The 18636-nt window shown below is 48.7% G+C and overlaps 2 protein-coding genes across 3 annotated transcripts in view; one reads left to right on the forward strand and one right to left on the reverse strand.

Annotated features, from left to right (window-relative positions):
- Positions 1-908: 908 nt before the first annotated feature.
- SMARCB1 (SWI/SNF related, matrix associated, actin dependent regulator of chromatin, subfamily b, member 1) lies at positions 909-12100 on the forward strand. The gene is made up of 10 exons (XM_017814034.1): positions 909-1094; positions 2595-2706; positions 3372-3401; positions 3901-4030; positions 4610-4747; positions 5397-5524; positions 6032-6198; positions 6600-6790; positions 10654-10785; positions 11727-12100. The coding sequence occupies exons 1-10, from the start codon at positions 1002-1004 to the stop codon at positions 11764-11766; spliced, it is 1161 nt and encodes a 386-aa protein (XP_017669523.1). The 5' UTR covers positions 909-1001; the 3' UTR covers positions 11767-12100.
- A 2215-nt stretch (positions 12101-14315) lies between these two features.
- The window catches only part of DERL3 (derlin 3), a 5325-nt gene continuing 1004 nt past the window's right edge, over positions 14316-18636 (reverse strand). For both annotated transcript variants that reach the window (XM_017814040.1, XM_017814038.1), the window contains exons 3-7: positions 18567-18636; positions 17967-18060; positions 16323-16518; positions 15773-15863; positions 14316-15234 (exon numbers count right to left, since the gene is read on the reverse strand). The exon at positions 18567-18636 is cut by the window's right edge and continues 2 nt beyond it. In XM_017814040.1, coding sequence (XP_017669529.1) covers positions 15123-15234; positions 15773-15863; positions 16323-16518; positions 17967-18060; positions 18567-18636 — 563 coding nt within the window. In that variant the 3' untranslated portion in view covers positions 14316-15122. The remainder of the gene's footprint in view (positions 15235-15772; positions 15864-16322; positions 16519-17966; positions 18061-18566) is intronic.

Here is an 18636-nt window from a genome sequence, read left to right on the forward strand (position 1 = left end):
CAGTTGCTATCAATGTAAAAGCAGCTGCCATGTTCTTTGCAGGCGAAAGAGTGGCCACACTCTTCTAGCAATAGCATCCCAAAAGCCATCAGGCCAGCCTGGAGTGGGATCATGCTCTCATAATTAACCTGGACCCCCGTCCCGTAGAACTGATCCGATGGTATTTCCTATGTTTACACAGCTCAGTACAGCAGCCCTTTGGTGCTCCAGACGCTGGCCAGGGAGGAAGGCTGCCCCAGCCCCAGCCAGGGGGTCTGAAGGACACTGACTGTACCTGCGGAGGGTGCGACGTGCGGCTGCTGCCAGGGTCCCTTGGCCGGGGCAGCCGCGGGGACTGCCAGGGCCCTGCCGCAGCCCTACTCCCGGTTTGACGTTGTATCACTCGTACGCGTTAGGATTTTGTACCGATTTGTATATAGACAAGGGGCCCCTTCCCTCCTTCCCTGCCCTCCACGGTGCCGGGTGCCAGTGCTGGACACTGCCCCGCGCTCACCCGGGCGAGGTTCCCACCCCGGGTCGCTCAGGTTGCACTGACCGCTCCCGTACCGCTGTCCCCGGGCTGGCACCGCACACACCCGCCTCGGGCCTGCCCAGCCAAACCCCACCGGGCTGCGGCCACTCTCTTCCCTCTCATTTCCCAATCCGGCGCAGCCCGGGTGCCCGGCTGGCAGGCCGGGATGCTCCGTCCGCCGGTGCCGCAGCGCGGGGGTCGCGGTGCCGCCGGCCCCGAGCGGAACCGCAGCTGTGGGTGCAGCGCGCACCTGTGCGGGGGGGTCTGTCTGTATTTATGTGCCGCCCCGCGACAATAAAAGCCGCCTCTTTTCTACACCCCCCGCTCCTGCCGTGCCTGCCTCCGTCCCTCCCTCGCCGCGCCGCCCCTCCCTCCGCATGCGCTGAGCGGGGCCGCACTAGGCCGCGGAGCCGCCCGTTGTCGCTGCCGCCGCCGTCGCTGCCGGGCCCCGCTCCGCACCCCGGGCGCTCCCCCGCCCGCCGCCGCCGCGATGATGATGATGGCGCTGAGCAAAACCTTCGGGCAGAAGCCCGTCAAGTTCCAGCTGGAGGAGGACGGCGAGTTCTACATGATCGGCTCCGAGGTGCGGCCCGGGCGGGAGCCGGGCCCGGGCCGGGCTGGGGGGGATGCGCGGGGTGGGGAAGGGGCGAGGGGGAGCCCGGGGGGGACCGGTCTGCGGCTCCCGCGGGTCCCCTCGGCCGTGCTGGGGGACTGGGGGTACCAGTGCTCCCAGTTAGGGCGCCCCTGGGACACGCTCGAGTACACGGGGAGCGGGTCCCCGCCTGAGACCCCGCTCGGATTTCTTGTTCAGGGCTTGGGTTATTTCACGTTCTGCGAGGTAATGGATCCCACACGTGGGCCCTTGGGGTCAGAAACAGCACCAGAATCAGCCAGCGCGGCTCCTTCTGCTTGTGCAGACGGGTCTGGCCAACAATCGCCGGCGTGCAGCGCTTTAGCCCCCCAGTGCCTGTGCTGAGACTGTTCTCCCAGGCGGAGAGGATGTTCAGCCTCCCTGAAGACAAGCCTTTCTAAGGCACGAAATACTAGTCCTTCAGCACCATGGAAATGGTTACGGTTAGAAACAGGAAAAAATGTTATACTTCCCGCCCTGATGCAAAAGAGGAAATACTGGATAAATTAAATTGCCATCTGTATAGCATGAGCGGGGACTGAAGACCCCTTGCTGTCTCATGTGAAATGTAAAGTTTGAAAGAAGAACTGTAACTGCAGTCAGCTGGGCTGTGAGATTGTCGCATCAGGCACATGGAGGGGGAAAAGGGTTGCCTTTTTTACCTACTGTTGATTTCTGTCTGTTGATGAGCACTGTAGAGTGAAAGATACAATTAAAAATTAAGATCAAAAGAGTCTTGTCAAATAAGGAATAGAAACCTCATTGTGTGGGAGTCTGCCAGTACTACCAGTCTAAAAATTTGATTTCAGAGTCTAGAAATAGTTCTGTTGTTCGGCAAGGCCTGCTGTAGCCTTCAGCACAGGTGAGGATCTTATGCCAGGAAGAACATAACTGCTTTACAGATAAATTTGATAAAGTAAATTTGAAAAAGGACTATTGGCAGCAGTCACATTTGGCATATTCAGAGGATTTAAAACAAAATACAAGTCTCTGGGCATTTGCTATATTGAAGCAATGTCAAAATGACTCAGAGGTTCAAAGTAAAAATTATAACGTCAGAGGGCTGAGTATCTGGTTTGGTTTAATTCTGACTGAACACTGCCTTGATATGGAAATTGAAGCAAAGAAAGAGTAGGTTTTTCAAAAATACATGAAAATGAATGGAGTGTTTTCCTATTAAATTCATTATTGCCAATGGATGACAGGTTTTTTGTATAAGACTAGTGAAATAAGTGATGATAAAAATTTTGTTTTCTGTGTTGCCAGAAAAATTGTGGTGCTGTTTGATGCCAAACCCAGCACAGTCAGTCTATCACAAAAAAATCCCCCCAAAAACAAAGAACCCTCTTAGGAGATCCCTCTTATTGTTACAAAGAGATGAATTTGTTTCAGCTTCTGCTAAAAATCTCCTAGATGGAATACAAAGCCACATTTCCACTTCTCTTCTTGTAGGTGGGAAACTACCTGCGCATGTTTCGCGGTTCCCTGTACAAGAGATACCCCTCGCTCTGGAGGCGACTGGCCACCGTGGAAGAAAGGAAGAAGATAGTGGCCTCTTCACATGGTGAGAAGATGAGTAAACGTTCCCAGTAGTGTTTATCCAAAATTTGGCCTTGAAAAACTGTCCCTGGTGATTCAGAGGCTTGTGCACCTCAAGGGCTGTGTGAATCGCTCAGGCCGCCCCGGTGATGGAACCCCCTGCAGTGGTGGCACTGGTGGCTCCTGGTTCAGCCTGGCAACAAATATCACCTGATCAAAAGCGTTCTGAAATGGAAACAGCCATCGTGGCATCCCTGGGCTTGGCTGCATTTGTCACAAAGCAAAAGCCACATCTCCAGTGATGCTATATAATAATAATAGTGTAATGATACTGTGTTTCAGAAAAGTTTTGTAGACAAAAGAGGGGCATCATTGCCTCTTTTGTCAAATAGGCAGGAGTGTTGCAAGGATGCCCCACTGAAAATGTGCACCTTTGCTTAACTTTGCTCCTGGCAAAGTTTATGGCTGCCAGAATTTGTGGTGCATTGCTAGTGATGTGAGTACTACAGGGAGAATATTGGTATTGTTTTTGTTAGGGCACTAATAGCAAGCAGTTAAATTTCTCAAGAATATGACTTGTTGTATGCTCTGTAGACTAAAGCATAAAAAAGTCGTGTTTTACTCTGGACTTACGTCTCCTTCCCCCAAGTATCCTGCTGATCTCTTGCTTTCTTTTTTTCCCCCCAACAGAAAATCAGCGGTCTCACAGTCCCCGAAGATGTAAGTCTTATCTGTGTGTTATTCTTAGCTGTGCTAGAGGAAGAATGTCCACAGTGACCTTTGGTGCTATTACAATAATATTAATGTCTAGTCCTCTTCCTCTGATCTCTCCCTGTGGTCGCCCTAATTGTGCATCCTGATCCCATGCCTAACTCCTCTTTCTCAGAGCCTTAGCAGGACTGTCCGGTGCAGATGGTCTCTGTCATTCAGCAAGAGCTGTCCTGAGGTTTCTCCCCCTTTTCCGAGTCTTAACAGCTTTTCTATTGATCATTGCCTCTCTATTTCCAACCTTTAAGTCCACTGAGGATTTATTGTTTTCTGGGCTTTGTAAATGTCTAAGAGAAGATAGATGGAGCCCAAAGGACGCTTGTAGCACTTGGTAGCCTATTTTAGTTCCTCCTGCAGTGTCAGAGAGGGGTTGTCACTATGTAGCCTGTTAATGTTACAGTGCTATGTAGCCCTTTCTCGTGTTAATTATTGGCCTCTTTCCTGGTAATAGATCATGGCTATACAACATTAGCCACGAGCGTGACTCTGTTAAAGGCCTCTGAAGTGGAAGAGATCTTGGATGGAAATGATGAGAAGTATAAAGCAGTGTCCATCAGCACAGAGCCTCCCACCTACCTCAGGTAACCAGGGTTGGTGGGGGCCAAGCTCAGAATGGAGCTGCTTGGAAGATGTCAGCTTGGGCAGGAAGCGCAGGCCATTGTGCAGGGCTTGTTTGCCAGTGTGATTAAACAGTTTGCAGTGTTGGGCAAATGGAGATCTCCAGAGCCTGAGGATTGGGTTACTGCCCACATACAACAGGAAATAAAACGTAAGTGTTTGATGATACAACTTTTTTTGCAATTACTGCATTCCATCTGTAACAGATGTTTTGCAGAACACACTCCCTGCACATACTGCCTTCTGGAGACCTCGCATTTCTCAGTAGTCTTTTTATAAAAGTGTAGATAGAAAGTCCAAATATGAACCTAGTATTTATAATGCTGCACCTGGATCCATATCTGATGCATAATTGTGAGCTGGAGAATGGGCTTCCCAGAGACTGGTGTGGAACATGAGTTCCTGGAACAGTAATGTGGATGGTTCCAAAATAAAAGAGCAGGAACTCATGATAGGACTTTTAAGTTTAAAGTTATGCCATTCCTGACATAGTAACAGTGGTGCTCAGGGTCTGCAGTTTAACATCCACTCTCCTTCCTCAGAGAACAGAAGGCAAAGAGGAACAACCAGTGGGTGCCGACCCTGCCCAACAGCTCTCACCACCTGGATGCAGTGCCATGCTCAACAACCATTAACAGGAATCGCATGGGCAGGGATAAGAAGAGAACGTTCCCTCTATGGTAAGAGCTTCCTGCTTCGGGAAAGTGGAAACAGTTACCAAAGTGATACACTACCAGGGCGGTGCTGTTGTGATTCATCTCTTAATTGACAAAAGACCTGCAGGTTGCCAGTTTGGAGGCTCTTAGTTAAATTGTATGCCTTGAGGCTCTTCCTTACAGCACCCAGCCAGGGCTCAGAGAGGAGGCTTTCCTTTTGTCAGGGGAATGGTTCATTCTTTTCCTGATGAGTTCCTTCTACTTCCTGCAGATTTGCTGAGCAGTTGTCATTTGAGGACCCTCTCTGTGAAGGACAGCCTGCCTCTCACTACCATATTCCAGTAACTTTGATCTACTTTATTCAGTGGAAAGTGCTGCTGGGGCTCATGACTAACTTTTTTCCATTCTAAAACTTGAGGCAACCAAGATAAATGTAATCCTGGAAAGCTTCCTTGTTTTATTTGCAAGAATGTATTCTGAAAGGTGTAATAAAAGGTGATAAACTGGTATTGGTTACTTTTAGCCCTGTAAGTTTGCATTGAGCAGTCTGTCTATAGACTGATTATGCAGTTGGAGTGTGGGGATTGCTTCCAACAAACAATGCCTCCCCTCTATGGACGCCAGATGTGTCATGTGCTAGTTGCATATACTCTGTTGTTGCTCTTCCTTTTAGCTTTGATGACCATGACCCAGCAGTGATCCATGAGAATGCATCCCAGCCAGAGGTTCTGGTTCCAATCAGGCTTGATATGGAAATTGATGGGCAGAAACTCAGAGATGCATTTACGTGGAACATGAATGGTATGTAGCAAGGAGAGTTTCCTGAGGCTGGAGAGATATAGTTGTATCCATCACCAAATGTGAAGAGAAAACAAGCATGAGTGTGCATGTCCTTGCCTCATATACACAAAGCTTTAAAGCTCCCCCTCTGGACTGTATTCAGTGCTCATGTCTCTTAGCAAATGCTCTGCCATGGGTTGCAGTCATTCCTGGACTCATGTAGTTCAAAGGGTTTAACTGGCATATTCTCCTGAGCCAGTTCATCAGCTCAGTGGTCTGAGACTACTCTGTTAGCTGAGATTAATGGATGGGGCTTGTTAGACCATAGCCACACTGTCTCCATGCAGGTAAAGAAGGCTGTAAGTCCCTATGTCAGTGTGCATGTCCTTACAAACCTGATACAAAACACCCTTCTAAAAGCATTTGGGATCCCCTTTCTCACACTGTGGGATTAATTTTATGTATTCTGTAAGTATCAGATATTGATTTCTAAGAAGGTTAACAGTGTTGATTCTTCTTCTGTATCAGAAAAGCTAATGACCCCAGAAATGTTCTCTGAGATTCTTTGTGATGACCTGGATTTGAATCCTCTGACCTTTGTCCCTGCTATTGCGTCTGCCATCCGACAGCAGATCGAGTCGTACCCAACTGACAGTATCCTGGAAGATCAGTCGGACCAACGAGTTATTATTAAGGTAATACAGGAAGGCAGTAGAACGAGAGCAGAACCATTTGGGTTTCTGTGGCTGGGGGAGTAAGACTGCAAAGGAGCTCTCAGATTGTGTTTTGTCCCATGTGTTAGGAACAGAACAAAGATGGCAGATTATTAAAACATTCATGTGCTAGCCCCCGAGATGATGAAATAGTTCAGTTAAAGCATTGTCATCTTCTTTTGGAAGAACTGAACCTTGGTGAGCAAAGCTGAGTTGCCTTCATGCTACTGGAGTTAAGAAATCAGTTGAGGAACTCTGCAGATGAATGAACTGGGAGTTCCTGCTCTGCTTCTCTTCTCCAACCTCTGCCTCCTCAGTTCAATTACTCTGACAAACCATTGTGAGAGTAGAAAAAAATAACCTGTTTCTTTCCTTATCTCCAGCTGAACATCCATGTAGGGAACATTTCCCTTGTAGACCAGTTTGAGTGGGACATGTCAGAGAAGGAGAATTCACCAGAGAAGTTTGCCTTGAAGCTGTGCTCAGAGCTTGGCCTGGGTGGGGAGTTTGTCACTACTATTGCCTACAGCATCCGGGGCCAGCTGAGCTGGCACCAGAAGACATACGCCTTCAGGTACTGAACTGTCACCTTCCTCCTACAGCTCCAGGGGTGTGTTTGTACTTCATGGGCATCTGCATCAATGGATCTTAGAACAGCTGACCTGATGCAGAAGGTTCCCTTTGAAATTGGTCCTTTATGGCTTGTACCCATTCTGTCCTTCTTAGAAATATTTGTGCTTGTGCCCAAGTATCTTTTTCCTGTTGGGTCTAATACATTTCAGGACCAAATATGATGAACTGTCAGCTTCTGCTGCAGAATGAAAGGCTGCTTAATGGGGACTGAATACCTTGTGTCTTCCTCTTCTAATGTAAGCTAATGGTGAGCCCCGGATATATTTCTGTTTTGTTGGCTTTGCCTGACTTGGGCCATCCACTGTCTCAAGCTTCAGTGTGTTAACTCAGACTGATGGAAACTGTAGCTCTTGTACCCTGGCTGATGTTAGAGTTGGCTTGATCAGCTCTTCTCACAGCTGGAAAGCAGCAGTGTCAGGTTTGATTAGTCAGCTTTGTAACTTGTCTCCTACTGATAATGGTTTCCAGTTGTGCCGTGCAGTGTTCTGTGAGGAGTTCCTGTACTGATGTTATCCACAGCAGGGTGCTGAGTCTGCAGGCTGTAACCATCCCCTAATGTGCACTCTGAGGTTTTGTGACCCTGGGTCATGGTGACAGTCAGGGAAGTTTGAGTTCAGTAAAGGCTGTATTTGCAGAGGTACTGCTGACACCAGTTTTGTGTGGCAGCAAAGGGGAACCTCAGGGAGAGGGCAGTGAGCAGTTAGAGGGGGGGTAAGATGGAAGAGCTGGAAGCTGTGGGGCATCTGGCTGCTGCCATGAGCTCTGCTCCTTCCTCCTCCTCTGTCTAAAGGTTTCCTGTCTGGTTAGCCTTCTGTGGAAAACAGGCACTGAACTGCTCTGGACTAGTTGCTCTTGCACTAGTCTCACTCTGCTTCCTCTGGATGTAATTTTTATCCTGACAGTCTTCCACAACAACTACTTGGTTCTAAAGTGATAGCCAGAGTAATTCATATTAGAAAATGGAAAGGGACTGTTTAGCACATGTGAATTAAACTCTTCTACTGAAACTGTTATGTTGTGTATCCATCCTGCTGATGTCCCTTCTCCTTGTGGAGTTGGTGAGATGGCTTCTACCTTTCCATCCACAGCAGCTGACTGATATTTGCAGTTCCAGCTTGGGACCACATCCAACAACAACAACAGAGCAGTGGGTGTGCATTCCTGAGAAACGATGGGAACTTTCAGGGTGGTAGATGAGAACCTCTCATGCTGCCAGCACATTGTGGCCTGCAGTAGAAGAGGGTGTAGTGTCTGTCCCTCCTTCCTGTGCCTTTCCAGGTACTGCAGATGTCCAAGTTAAGAAATTAACCTTGTATAACCTGTTACTGTTGCTGGGGGGTCATTTCTCCCTTTGCTTCCTGTGAGTCTTTGGAACTTGAAGCAAGTAAAATTTTAGTCAGTGATGCCCAGGCTCTCTCAGATATATCATGTTTGTGCCAACTTCAAACTGTTCTCTCTAAAAACATGGCCATGGTTACTGAACAGTGCTTCCTTTTAGGGGTAGTTCAAACAGGCAGATTTTGGGCTGTCTTTAGACTGTGGCAGTATTGCAAGGTGGGGGGAGAATAAAAAACTAAGAAAGGAACCCCAACAGAACAAAGTACATAGACATGAGCTGTTCAGAGAGCAAAAACATCTAATTGAAACCTTGGTTTTTGTCATTCTACAAACATGTCCTCTTCCCTTTTTTCTTCCAGCAAAGTAGTACTTTTGAAACCTTGCAGTGATTAATGATATTTGGGTTCTGTGGTTGGTTAGTTCCTGAATTCCCAAACCACAGGAGTGGTGGTTGCTCCAACATCATTCCATTGATGTAAGGAAAGGGTCTGCTTTAGATGTATCAAAAGAACCTTAATATCTCAAGGGACTGGGGGTTTGAGAAGTCATGTGCCTCTTAATCATCTGAGGGAGAGGTAAAACTGTCTTTTAGTTGATGAAAGCCAGGGCAGTTCTTCCAGAGAGCTAGCCTGCTCTGTGCAAAACAAGGAGAGCCCAAAAGCCCAGTGGAAGGGCAGGACTTGAGGCAGACAGGTAACTGCTGCCTGGGGGATTTTTGGGGGGATGGTGTGTTAAGATGTTCCCACCTCAGTTCTGAATGTTTCTGGTGGCAGCACACGGCACTTCATAGCCAGAGTTTTGCCTTTGGGACCTGCATGATGGCACAAATTCTCTCACACACCAAACCCACGTGCCTGAGGAGTCACTTTTGCAAAGGATGGTGTTTCCCTGCCCTGTTGGCATGGCCCTGACACCACTGCCTGAGGCCAGGACCCCGAGCAGAGGGAGTGCCTTGCTCTCCTCAGACTCCTGCCTTTTAGCCATTCTGCCAGCAGCACTCATCTTCATCAGGAAATAACAGGGGAGGAGGAACTGTCTTACTGCGGAGTTGGGAGACAAGGGAGGATTTTTCAGTTTATCTCTGATTCTTTGCTAAAGAAACGTGGTATCTGAGTTGCCTTGCAATTACGTTATGCACATGAAGCCAGCTTTCCACCCCTGTTTAATTCTTGTGGGTGCCCAGTGTTAAGCGTAGTAAGTGAGAGTGTTACGTGATAGAGACCATGCTATCAAGTAGAAAAAACACCCCAGTTAATATCTAGCATTTTGCCTGGAATGTGTAGCAGCCTCGGGCTGAGATGAAATTCCTGGGTTTGAGTGTTGTTTAGTGGATGTCAGCAGTACTGAAAGTAGATTTGACTAAAGTTTCCTCCCCAGATCGGATACCAAAGACTCTGGATGAATTTTTCATTGTAGCATCACTTTGAAGAGTTGTTATTTTATATTATTAGCTTTGATGCAGATGTTGTGTGTTCCCATGACAATTACCATTTCAGTTCCTTCCTGGGGGAATGAGAGGGCTGCCCATGAGTGCTGAAATCCTAAGTAGGGAGACATGTCCCTGGGGAGGGGGCCGGATATGTGTGCACACCTGTCCAGGGCTCCTCTCACACACACACTTCTGCAGCTCAGGCTGTGCTTTCGAGAATTCAAAGCAAACATTTACATTCCGAGGCTCCTCTATATTTATGCTGGGCTTCTGGCTCCTCTGTCAATATTTGGGAAGCTACTCCTGGTCAGTTCCTGTTGACTTTTACTGAAAAGCGGCTAGTGAAGCAATAAATATTTTTGTGCATGTGATAATACAGCTGGTCAGGGCAGAGAGATCTCTGAGGAGCAGATCTTGTGACACAGCCTAGTGATTCATTGCTTGTATAGGGAGTAGCCACAGCCTCTGCTTAACAGCAGGTCCTAAAAGACTACCCTTTCCCTGGCAACTGGGAGAACAATGCTTGTTCCACTATCAGGCTCCCAGAAAGCCAGACTTTTGCCAGGGAAGAGCTGTCAGGGGTGTGTTAGGCAAACTACAGCTAGGAAGTCAGAGCTGCAGAAGAGCAAGGCTAGACAAGGAACTCTCTGAACAGTCCCAGCCCCGCTGCTGTGGTGGGAGAAGCGCTCCCAGCACTAATGACCTGGTATGACCTGTGCCTGTAGGGCTTGGATGCTGCCAGCCAGGGATGTAATGGCTGCTTGCGGGGGAGAACTGAATCAGCCCCAGTTCCAGCACAAACCCCACAGAAATGGCAGGAGCGGCTCTCCCAAAAACTTCAGGCACAGCAAGGTTGTAACCAGGAGCCTGTGGTGAACTGCAGGGAGCCACGCTGTGCTAAGCAGAGCTAAGAATGAGTGCTGAATCCTGAAACACTGTAAATGAGGCTCTGTTGTCCTTGTGCTTGTATCTGGGCTGGTGACCCAGAGGAGTGTTCTGATGGATGTTGCTTTGTTGCCCTCTGCCCTGCCCTGCAGCGAGAACCCTTTGCCGACTGTGGAGATCGCAATTCGAAACACAGGGGACGCTGACCAGTGGTGCCCTCTCCTGGAAACCCTCACAGATGCCGAGATGGAGAAGAAGATCAGAGACCAGGACAGAAACACAAGGTGCTGCCACTACTTCAGACAGTTCTCTTGGCCTGTCCCTAGGAGAGAAGTTAAAAGCTTTGATGTTTGTCTTTCTCTACTGAGAGCCAACTGGCAGGATGCCAGGCCTGCACACTACAACAGAAACTCATATCCCTTTAGCTTCAGGGCATTTAAATTGTTATCACCTTGCTCCATAAACACCAAAAACTCTACTTTAACCAATCTCCTGCTTGAAGCAAGTTTTCTTTTTTTTTTTTTTTTTTCTTTTCCCTGGGCTCTCTGTTTTGCCCAAGGGGGTTTGTTTCTATAGGAAGGCATTAATCAAAAATACTGGAGTTTCGTGCATTGTCATGCTACCTAGAATCCTGCCACAAGGCTGCCTTTTATGTAGGGCAAAGTGCTGTGTGATGTAGGAATGGGCCATCTCCCAGCTCCAGCCTGACTGATGCCAACCTGTTTGCCAGCACGGGAGCACTGTGTGGTTCAGGAGGAGCTCTGCCCCCCAGAGACCTGCTAAGCCATGTTTGACAAGCAGTTGAGAGCACTTGCTCCTACCTGGTGAAATTGGGCAGATATAATGAATGGCTAGCATCTCTCCAAAAGATACATTGTGAAAAAAAGTAAATATACTTCCTCAGCTCTTTCCCAGGACTTTTTTTACGTCTGATTAACAGTAGCATAGTCATTTTGCTTACCAGCTGTGGCTGACTGAATAGTTTGCAGTAGCAATTGGTTCAATCCAAGTTAATGAGCAAAAGTGCTCTAAAAGCTGTTACTGAAAATAGTGTCTTAGCCTTATGAACAGGGGCACTCTGAGGTGAATGAGGAGTTCTGTCTAGGCAGTAAACCTGTCTGGAGTGCACAGAGCTGCAACAACCTCTCGAGAAATGTTGGGTGTGGTCAGACCTCCCCTGGCTGTAACACAGCACTTACTGTACCTCTCTCTCTCTCTCCCATAGGCGCATGAGACGTTTGGCCAATACTGCTCCAGCCTGGTAACCTCCCTGTTGTGACACTGGTGCTCTTCCTACAGACTTTATCCCTATTCCCTCTCCCCAAATGGATCTAGGATTGGCAGGGGTCTCTCTGTCCCTGAAGGGGGCACACATTCCACTTGCCAAGAGTTCCCAGTACTGCTGACTTCTGCCCCCACCCCCTCCACCCAAATGCCACATAGCAAGAACGCTGCGTTGGCAGCGTGAGCGAGCTCAGACCTGTGGCAGGTGCTGGAGCCCTTATATACCTGTGTGTGGACAGTGTAAAGATTCTTTTGTATAGGTGCAACATGCACTATTAGGACAACTTTTTAAATAAAAGGAATGCATATTACTTAGGTTGAGTTCAGTAAATTTGAATGAGCAGTGAATCTCCCCATGTTTTGTGCTATTCAGGTAACTGAGCAGCCCCAGGGCCTGATATTAATGCTTTTGGGTATAATGCTGAACACTCACTTGCATTCAGTCTTCCTGAGTGCTTTATTTAACAGGTAAAACAGCCCAAGACCTTTTGCTGCAGGAGAAAGCGAGAATGAGACTTAAAACTAGAACCAGCAAACAAACTCTCTAAAGGATTGGTCTGCTACCACACTTGGCACAGTCTGTAATGAACTCAGTGAGGTGTTCAGCTGGTTTACGTGACAAGGTAGAACAGTTTAACTGAAATCACAGACTTTAACGGTCCTTTCTGTCACCTGGTGTGGGGTGAACCCTGTTTTCTGTAAAGATTGCATCTGAAAAACATCAAAGTCTCTGAACTGGTAGAGCAGGTGAAATCTGCAGTCACTGAGACTGCAGCTTCTCTGCAGCCAGGGGCTTTGCTGTGGTCACTGTCAGCACATGTCGCTGCCAGTTGCAGCACACAGAGCACCCAGAGCAAAGTGAGTGTCTTGAACACCCTTAGCACTGCAGTGTCAGGATTTTGCATACCTAGAAACAACCTGTCTTTCCCTGGAGAGTTTAAAAACAAGATCCATTGAAGTGAGATTAAAAAAAAAAATCCAAGTTTGCTTAAAAAGCAATTGGAATCTATCTGGCTATTGAGGTGCACCTGCTCTTTGATGGAGTTCCTATCATTCACTGCCAGAACTGATGAGTGTTGCAAGCAGGACAGATTTTGCTGGCAGCCTGACAGTTATGCTCAGGCCTTTATGATAAAGCCATAGGTTTTATGATCCTTGCTGGTCCACCCACACTAGCACAGTCAAAAAACACTTTTTGGCCTTAATTTATCATGTTTAGACTTGAGTAATAACAGAGCCAGTTCTGATTCCTGGGTGGGAGGCAACTTTTTCCAGATGTTAGTCTGCAGAAACCAAAAACTTGCAATTTAGGAATAATATTATTCAGTCTTATCCTAGGCTCCCGTGCCAGAGTGGTACTCTATTCATTACTCCTTATTCGAGAGGTTGAAAGGTTATTTAAGCAAGTAAGACAAAACCTGGACAAAACCTGGGGCTCCTGGTGCATCTCAGCCTCCCTTATGGCACACATTTTGTCTCATGGACATAAAAACTTGAAGTCTGCCTGAGAACAGTTCAGCCTCCCTTTGTTATATGACCAAGGACTTCTGCCAGCAGCCTCTTTAGGGCATTTGACTAAAACAAGTGTGAAACTGCTGTAGCCTTAAACTAGGATCTGTGATGCAGTTTTTTTGATTGCTGTGAAGCTTGTGGTTACCTAATCCTAAAGTTCACAACAAGGTATGGGCACACAAGGACTTCAGCATGTCCCTCTGCTTCTCCAGTCCCAGAGAGGCTGTAGGAATTGTCCCTCCTAGCAGCCAGGGGCAAGGCAGGACAGTCCGGGGGACCAATTTCCAGAAAGATGGGAACTTCAGCCAGCTTTCTCTATGTATTATTAGGACCACTGGGGAACAGCCAGGAGCAGCTTTTTTGCTCTACAGTTACAACTCCTTAGGTTAATCTGGTATCCCAGCTAAAAGCATAGCCCAGCTTTTGCATTTCTGCAGACTGCAAAGACAGACTTTCCAGGGACTGAGGCACTAGCTCTGTGTCATTAGGTCGTGAGCAAGGTACACAGCAAGTACCTGTTGAGTCTGACACTGCTTAGCCCTTAGCACCACTGTGTCTTCTAGAACAAACAATCACCTGTATGGGTCTTTCAGCCTCTTCTGAGAGGGAAACACAGGTGCAGCAGAAGAGCTTGTTCAAATGACATCTTATTTTTGATATGAAATAGTGTTTTCACAGGAAGGTCACAGAGGAGGAGAGTGTGGGAGGTGTGGTTCAATATTCCTTTGCCACAAGGTTCCCACATAATTCTTAATTGGATGCTGAGAAGTACTCATACTTCTCTTCATAGTTTGGTGGTGGTTGGCAAGTTTGTCTAAGCAGAAGCAACGTTACCAAGATACGTTTGCAGATTTACTCCAAAGGCTTTGAGGTCTGGTACGAGCACAGTGTGCACTGCATTAGCAAGAATGGTCAAATCCATTTAGCACAGCTGTCAGGGTAGGGACTAGTTTGTTTAGCTTTCCCCTGAAACTCAGATGTTTAAGTCTCAGAACTAAAAAATTCAACAACAGTGGAATTACACTGCAGGTGCAGAGAGTCTTTATTACCAGTGTCAAGTGCTGCTTCCAGTCACTGCCTGGATCAAGTGTCCAGCTCAGTCCCCTGTCCTTTCCCAGGCACCCCTTTCTCCCATTAGACACCCCCCAGACCCCTTGTCATCCTCTGCAGCCCAGCTGACAGCAGAGGGGAAGGACATCTTCCAGCTAGACTGAACCTTGCATTGCCCACCAGAAAATAAAAGCCCAGGCAACCTGCCAGTTCTGAGCAAATTCCTGATGGATTGCTGCCTCTGCCCCTGGCAGAAATGGACACACAGCCGAAAAATAAAGACTTTAATGTAAAGACTCTTTGGAAACAACCACCAAAAAAGGAGTGGGGTAAAGGAGAGGAAGAGGCTGAGCTGCATTCTACCATGGTACAGTACTACTTCATTGAAAGCCCACAAAGAGGTCTCACAACAGTGAGGGCCAGGTGCATTAGTCTTTGTACAGAGGGCAAGAGTGACCTGGCACACAGCAAGTCATTAACAGAAAGAGAAGGAGTAATTGGTTTAACACCCCATTTGATACTTATTCCCCACTGAGTAACTGAGGAGCTGTCACAGCTTCAGTCCCTGTCCCTAGAACACCTCTTAGTATTCATCAGTTCTCACGTGCAAAGCTCTGTGGATCCGCTCGGTACAAGGGGAGGATGGGTTACCCAGACAGACAGTGACACGTTACACGTCGGAATGGCAACTGGTGTTATTCCAGTGGGATCTCTGGGCCACAGCATCAGTCCAGCCGGAAGAGAGGAATCTGGCCACATGAAGAAGTCCCCTGTGTTACTGTGGATGCTGCTCGTTCTGGTCTTGGCCTCTGGGTTGGTGGTCTGGATGATCCTCAGGCAGAGGGTTATAGTTGGGATCCTCTTCAGGTGTGTCAAATACCATCTTCCTGGCAAGGGACATGCCCATCCCACCAAGCAGGCAGGTTAGGAAAGTGGGCTGAGGATGATACGCCCCCCAGCCCTTCTAGGAACACCCTGGCCCTCCAGGTGGTTTGGCTGTGAACCACAGCCACCAGCCTATTGTGCCACCACCAACTGTTCTTTTGCAACGATGACAGTACCTCTCCTTCCTTGATCTCTAGGTCAGATTTGATCCTCAGTGCATAAGGCAGAACATATTCTGCTTTCCTAAACTATAAAAATACATCAGAAAAAAATCCTACCTGCATCTAGCATTTCCACAAGCAGTAAGAACAGTTCTACTAGCAAAGCTGAAGGTATCAGCAACTACTGTATGAGCCCTGTGTACACATGTATATAACATGCAAATAATGCAGCAGAGGCATGAACTGTGGAGCTGAGGTGCTGTCAGCATGCAGTTGTGTCCTGTGGTCACCCCATGTGGTCATAGACCACAGTTTGCTATGGAAGTGACCCAGGTTGGGAAGCAACACAGCAAGCCCAGAAAGAATCAGCTTTACTTACAGAAAGCCAGGGGTTAACAGCAACTTCTTTCCTCCAGGCTGGTTGGGGAAAACATCTTCCAAGAAATAATAGATGTGACCCACTGCAATCCCTGGGGAGAGAAGCCACCAAGGTCAGGCACAGCTGTGACTCCTGTGCCAGCTGAACCAGAGCTGCTGGGAGCTTAAGCAGGATAAAGCTCCGGGAATCCCTCAGCTGTGTACCCAGGCCCAGCTCCCACCAGAGCCGTGGTGCTGCACTTTGCTGTGATCAGCACAGAAGCAGGCAGGGAGCCCATCAGCCTGAAGGCAGCACCAGACACCCAGGAGACCAGACACAGCAGGAGCATCAGGCAGAGCTCACCCAACTTCTGCCTCTGGGGAAGACATGTCAAAAAGCAGGTCACAAGCAAGAGCCACCCAGCAACCCTAGTGAGCTCTCTTTAGGAAACCCACTATCTTCAGTAATGTGAAACCCAGAGGAGGTGCCAGTGCCCCAGTAGCACCTATGAGAACAGAGCACTGTGGCTGCAAAGTGCCCTTTTTCCCAGCACACACCAGCTTTGACTTACCCAGCAAGTCAATGATGATGGAGTTGCCCAGGAGCAGAGAGAATCCCATCAGGACCCAGGGCAAGAAGGGGGCCTGGAAGTTAAGAAGCCCAAAGAAGTTCATGCGGATATAAGGATTCCTGCGACTCCACACATACACCAGCATGATGGTGAAAGCCTGGCCCAGGAAAAACAGGCTGGCAAAGAGTCCAAATAGCTGGGAACTACGGAGTCAAGGAAAAACCTACCTGCCCTGTGCACCACCTCCAGGAAGCACAGGGTGCCTTGTGACTAGGAAACCCAAACTGAGGCAGCTGATCACTGCCCATGCCACCAAACCTTTCCTGGGCTGCCTGAGATGTACTGACCACCACCCTCCCTGCACATATGTCCCTCCCTGCCACTCCGGAACAAGACACTCTGGAATAGCATGCACAGATTGCTCACTCCTTAAACTGATGTCTACAAACACTGGAGACCAGGGAGCTCATGTAGTCACCTTTACAAAGGGAACATCAAAATGGCCTTCAAAGAAGGGCCTTCACAGCCTTACAGCACTTGAGACAGTGGCACATATTAACAACTAGCTTGCATCCAGTATCTGCCTTCTATAGAAAAATTTCAGCAGTGAGATGGCTCTTGCAATTCGCAGTCCTCTTCTCCAGAACACAAGGAGACAGACAGAGGCAAAAAATTCCCCTGCCCTTGTTGTAGTTGGACTCCAAATTCACCTATGGCCAAGCACGTGGGTGCTGCAGGCACCTGGAGACTGACTGGCCAAACACCCAAGGGTGGCCGAGAGCCATGAGAGCTCACACAGCTTCATGCAGAGCTCTGTGAGTAGAGCACTGCTCTGAGCCATCTGCATAAGACAGCAGAAGACATTCAGAGAATGTTTATGCTTGGGAGGGAGATATTTCTCCCCAGCAGACTACTTTGTCATGAAAAGAACTTCTTAAGATGCGTGATGATGTCTCCAGGCACTGACAGGTCGCAAGGACAGAGTGCTGGGCTCGTGCTGCCTGATGTGCTGACAATGGTATGGGGACATCCCACTCCTTGTCCTCATGGCCCTGTGTTCTTGCCTTCAGCTGCACTCACTTTCCTGAGCAGACTTCATGCAATTGTAGCTGTGCTCCACTCACCAGAGCTCAGACAGTGGCCCTGTCACAGCTGGACGGGTTTTCAGAGCATAACGTGGCCTCCTTTCAGGCTGAGCTTCCCCAGCACACTGCCACATGTCCTCTTTGGGGATGAGGCAGCCCAGCCCCTTGCCAGGTGCACCAGCACTTCTGCAGACACCAACACAATCAAGGGCAGCTTTCCCTGTATTTTGCTTCTGCTCTCAGCACACTGGGTGAGGCACAGGCCAAGACAAGGCTGGGCAAGACGAGGAGCACAAGCTGTGCCATACAGCAAGATGCTGCATCTCCACCACATGCTCAGCTCTCCCACACCACAGGGCATGAGCCTGGCAGGCCTGGGGCACAACAGGGCCCTCTGCCCCACAGCACCAAGAAGGTTCACAAACCAGCTGTGCTGCTCAGCAGGCAGGTACCTGCTCCACACAACATAACTGGTATGTAGAGAGGTAGCAGACAAGCCCTACGCTACCAACAGCATCTCAGAAGACACCAAAGAGCCTCAACCAACTCCAAAGGATACTGTCATGAGAAACCCTCCGAAGAGGAACATGAAGACAAAGTCAGCCGTCCTTCCACGGAAGGAGCCTTCTTCGAGCATGCGGCAGTACCTGTACCTGGGAGCAGGAGAGAAGGGAGGGGTTGCAGTATAGGAAATTAACAGCTGGCCACCCTGTGTCCCCACAGCGTGACTTTTGGGGGAATAAGCCACTGCAAGCTATTTCATCCCAGGAAGCTGTCAGCCAGGTGTCCAAGCCCCCAAGCAGAACAGTGCAAGCTTCACCTCATAGCACTGACCCCAGGGAAAGAAAGAAGCACCTGCTGTGCTCCAGCCAGAGCTCACCCCAGGAATGGGCACTGCTCTCCAGCACGAGCCAAAACAGCACTGCCAGCTCCCTCAGCCTTTTAGTAAGGGCTGCCCGACAGCAAGCAGAGATGGAGGGGCAGGAGGGGGGCACAGTTGTCAGGGCAATGGCTTCAATTCAGACCAAAAGAGCCAAGGGAAGAACCGACAGCCCCAAACTGCTGCCAAGGCAAGTCAGCCTGGGGAGGGAGATGGATGGGGGGGAATTGCATCTAAGCCAAAATGGGAGCAGAGAGCTTCACTGAGACCAAAGGATACAGAAATATCATGTTGAAAAAGAAACTGAATCCCAGGGGCCCAAAAAAGAGGAAGTTGGTGATCAGCCTCC

Source organism: Lepidothrix coronata, unplaced genomic scaffold (genome assembly GCF_001604755.1).
Source record: "Lepidothrix coronata isolate B3197 unplaced genomic scaffold, Lepidothrix_coronata-1.0 Scaffold44, whole genome shotgun sequence".
Classification (NCBI taxonomy): Eukaryota; Metazoa; Chordata; class Aves; order Passeriformes; family Pipridae; genus Lepidothrix; species Lepidothrix coronata.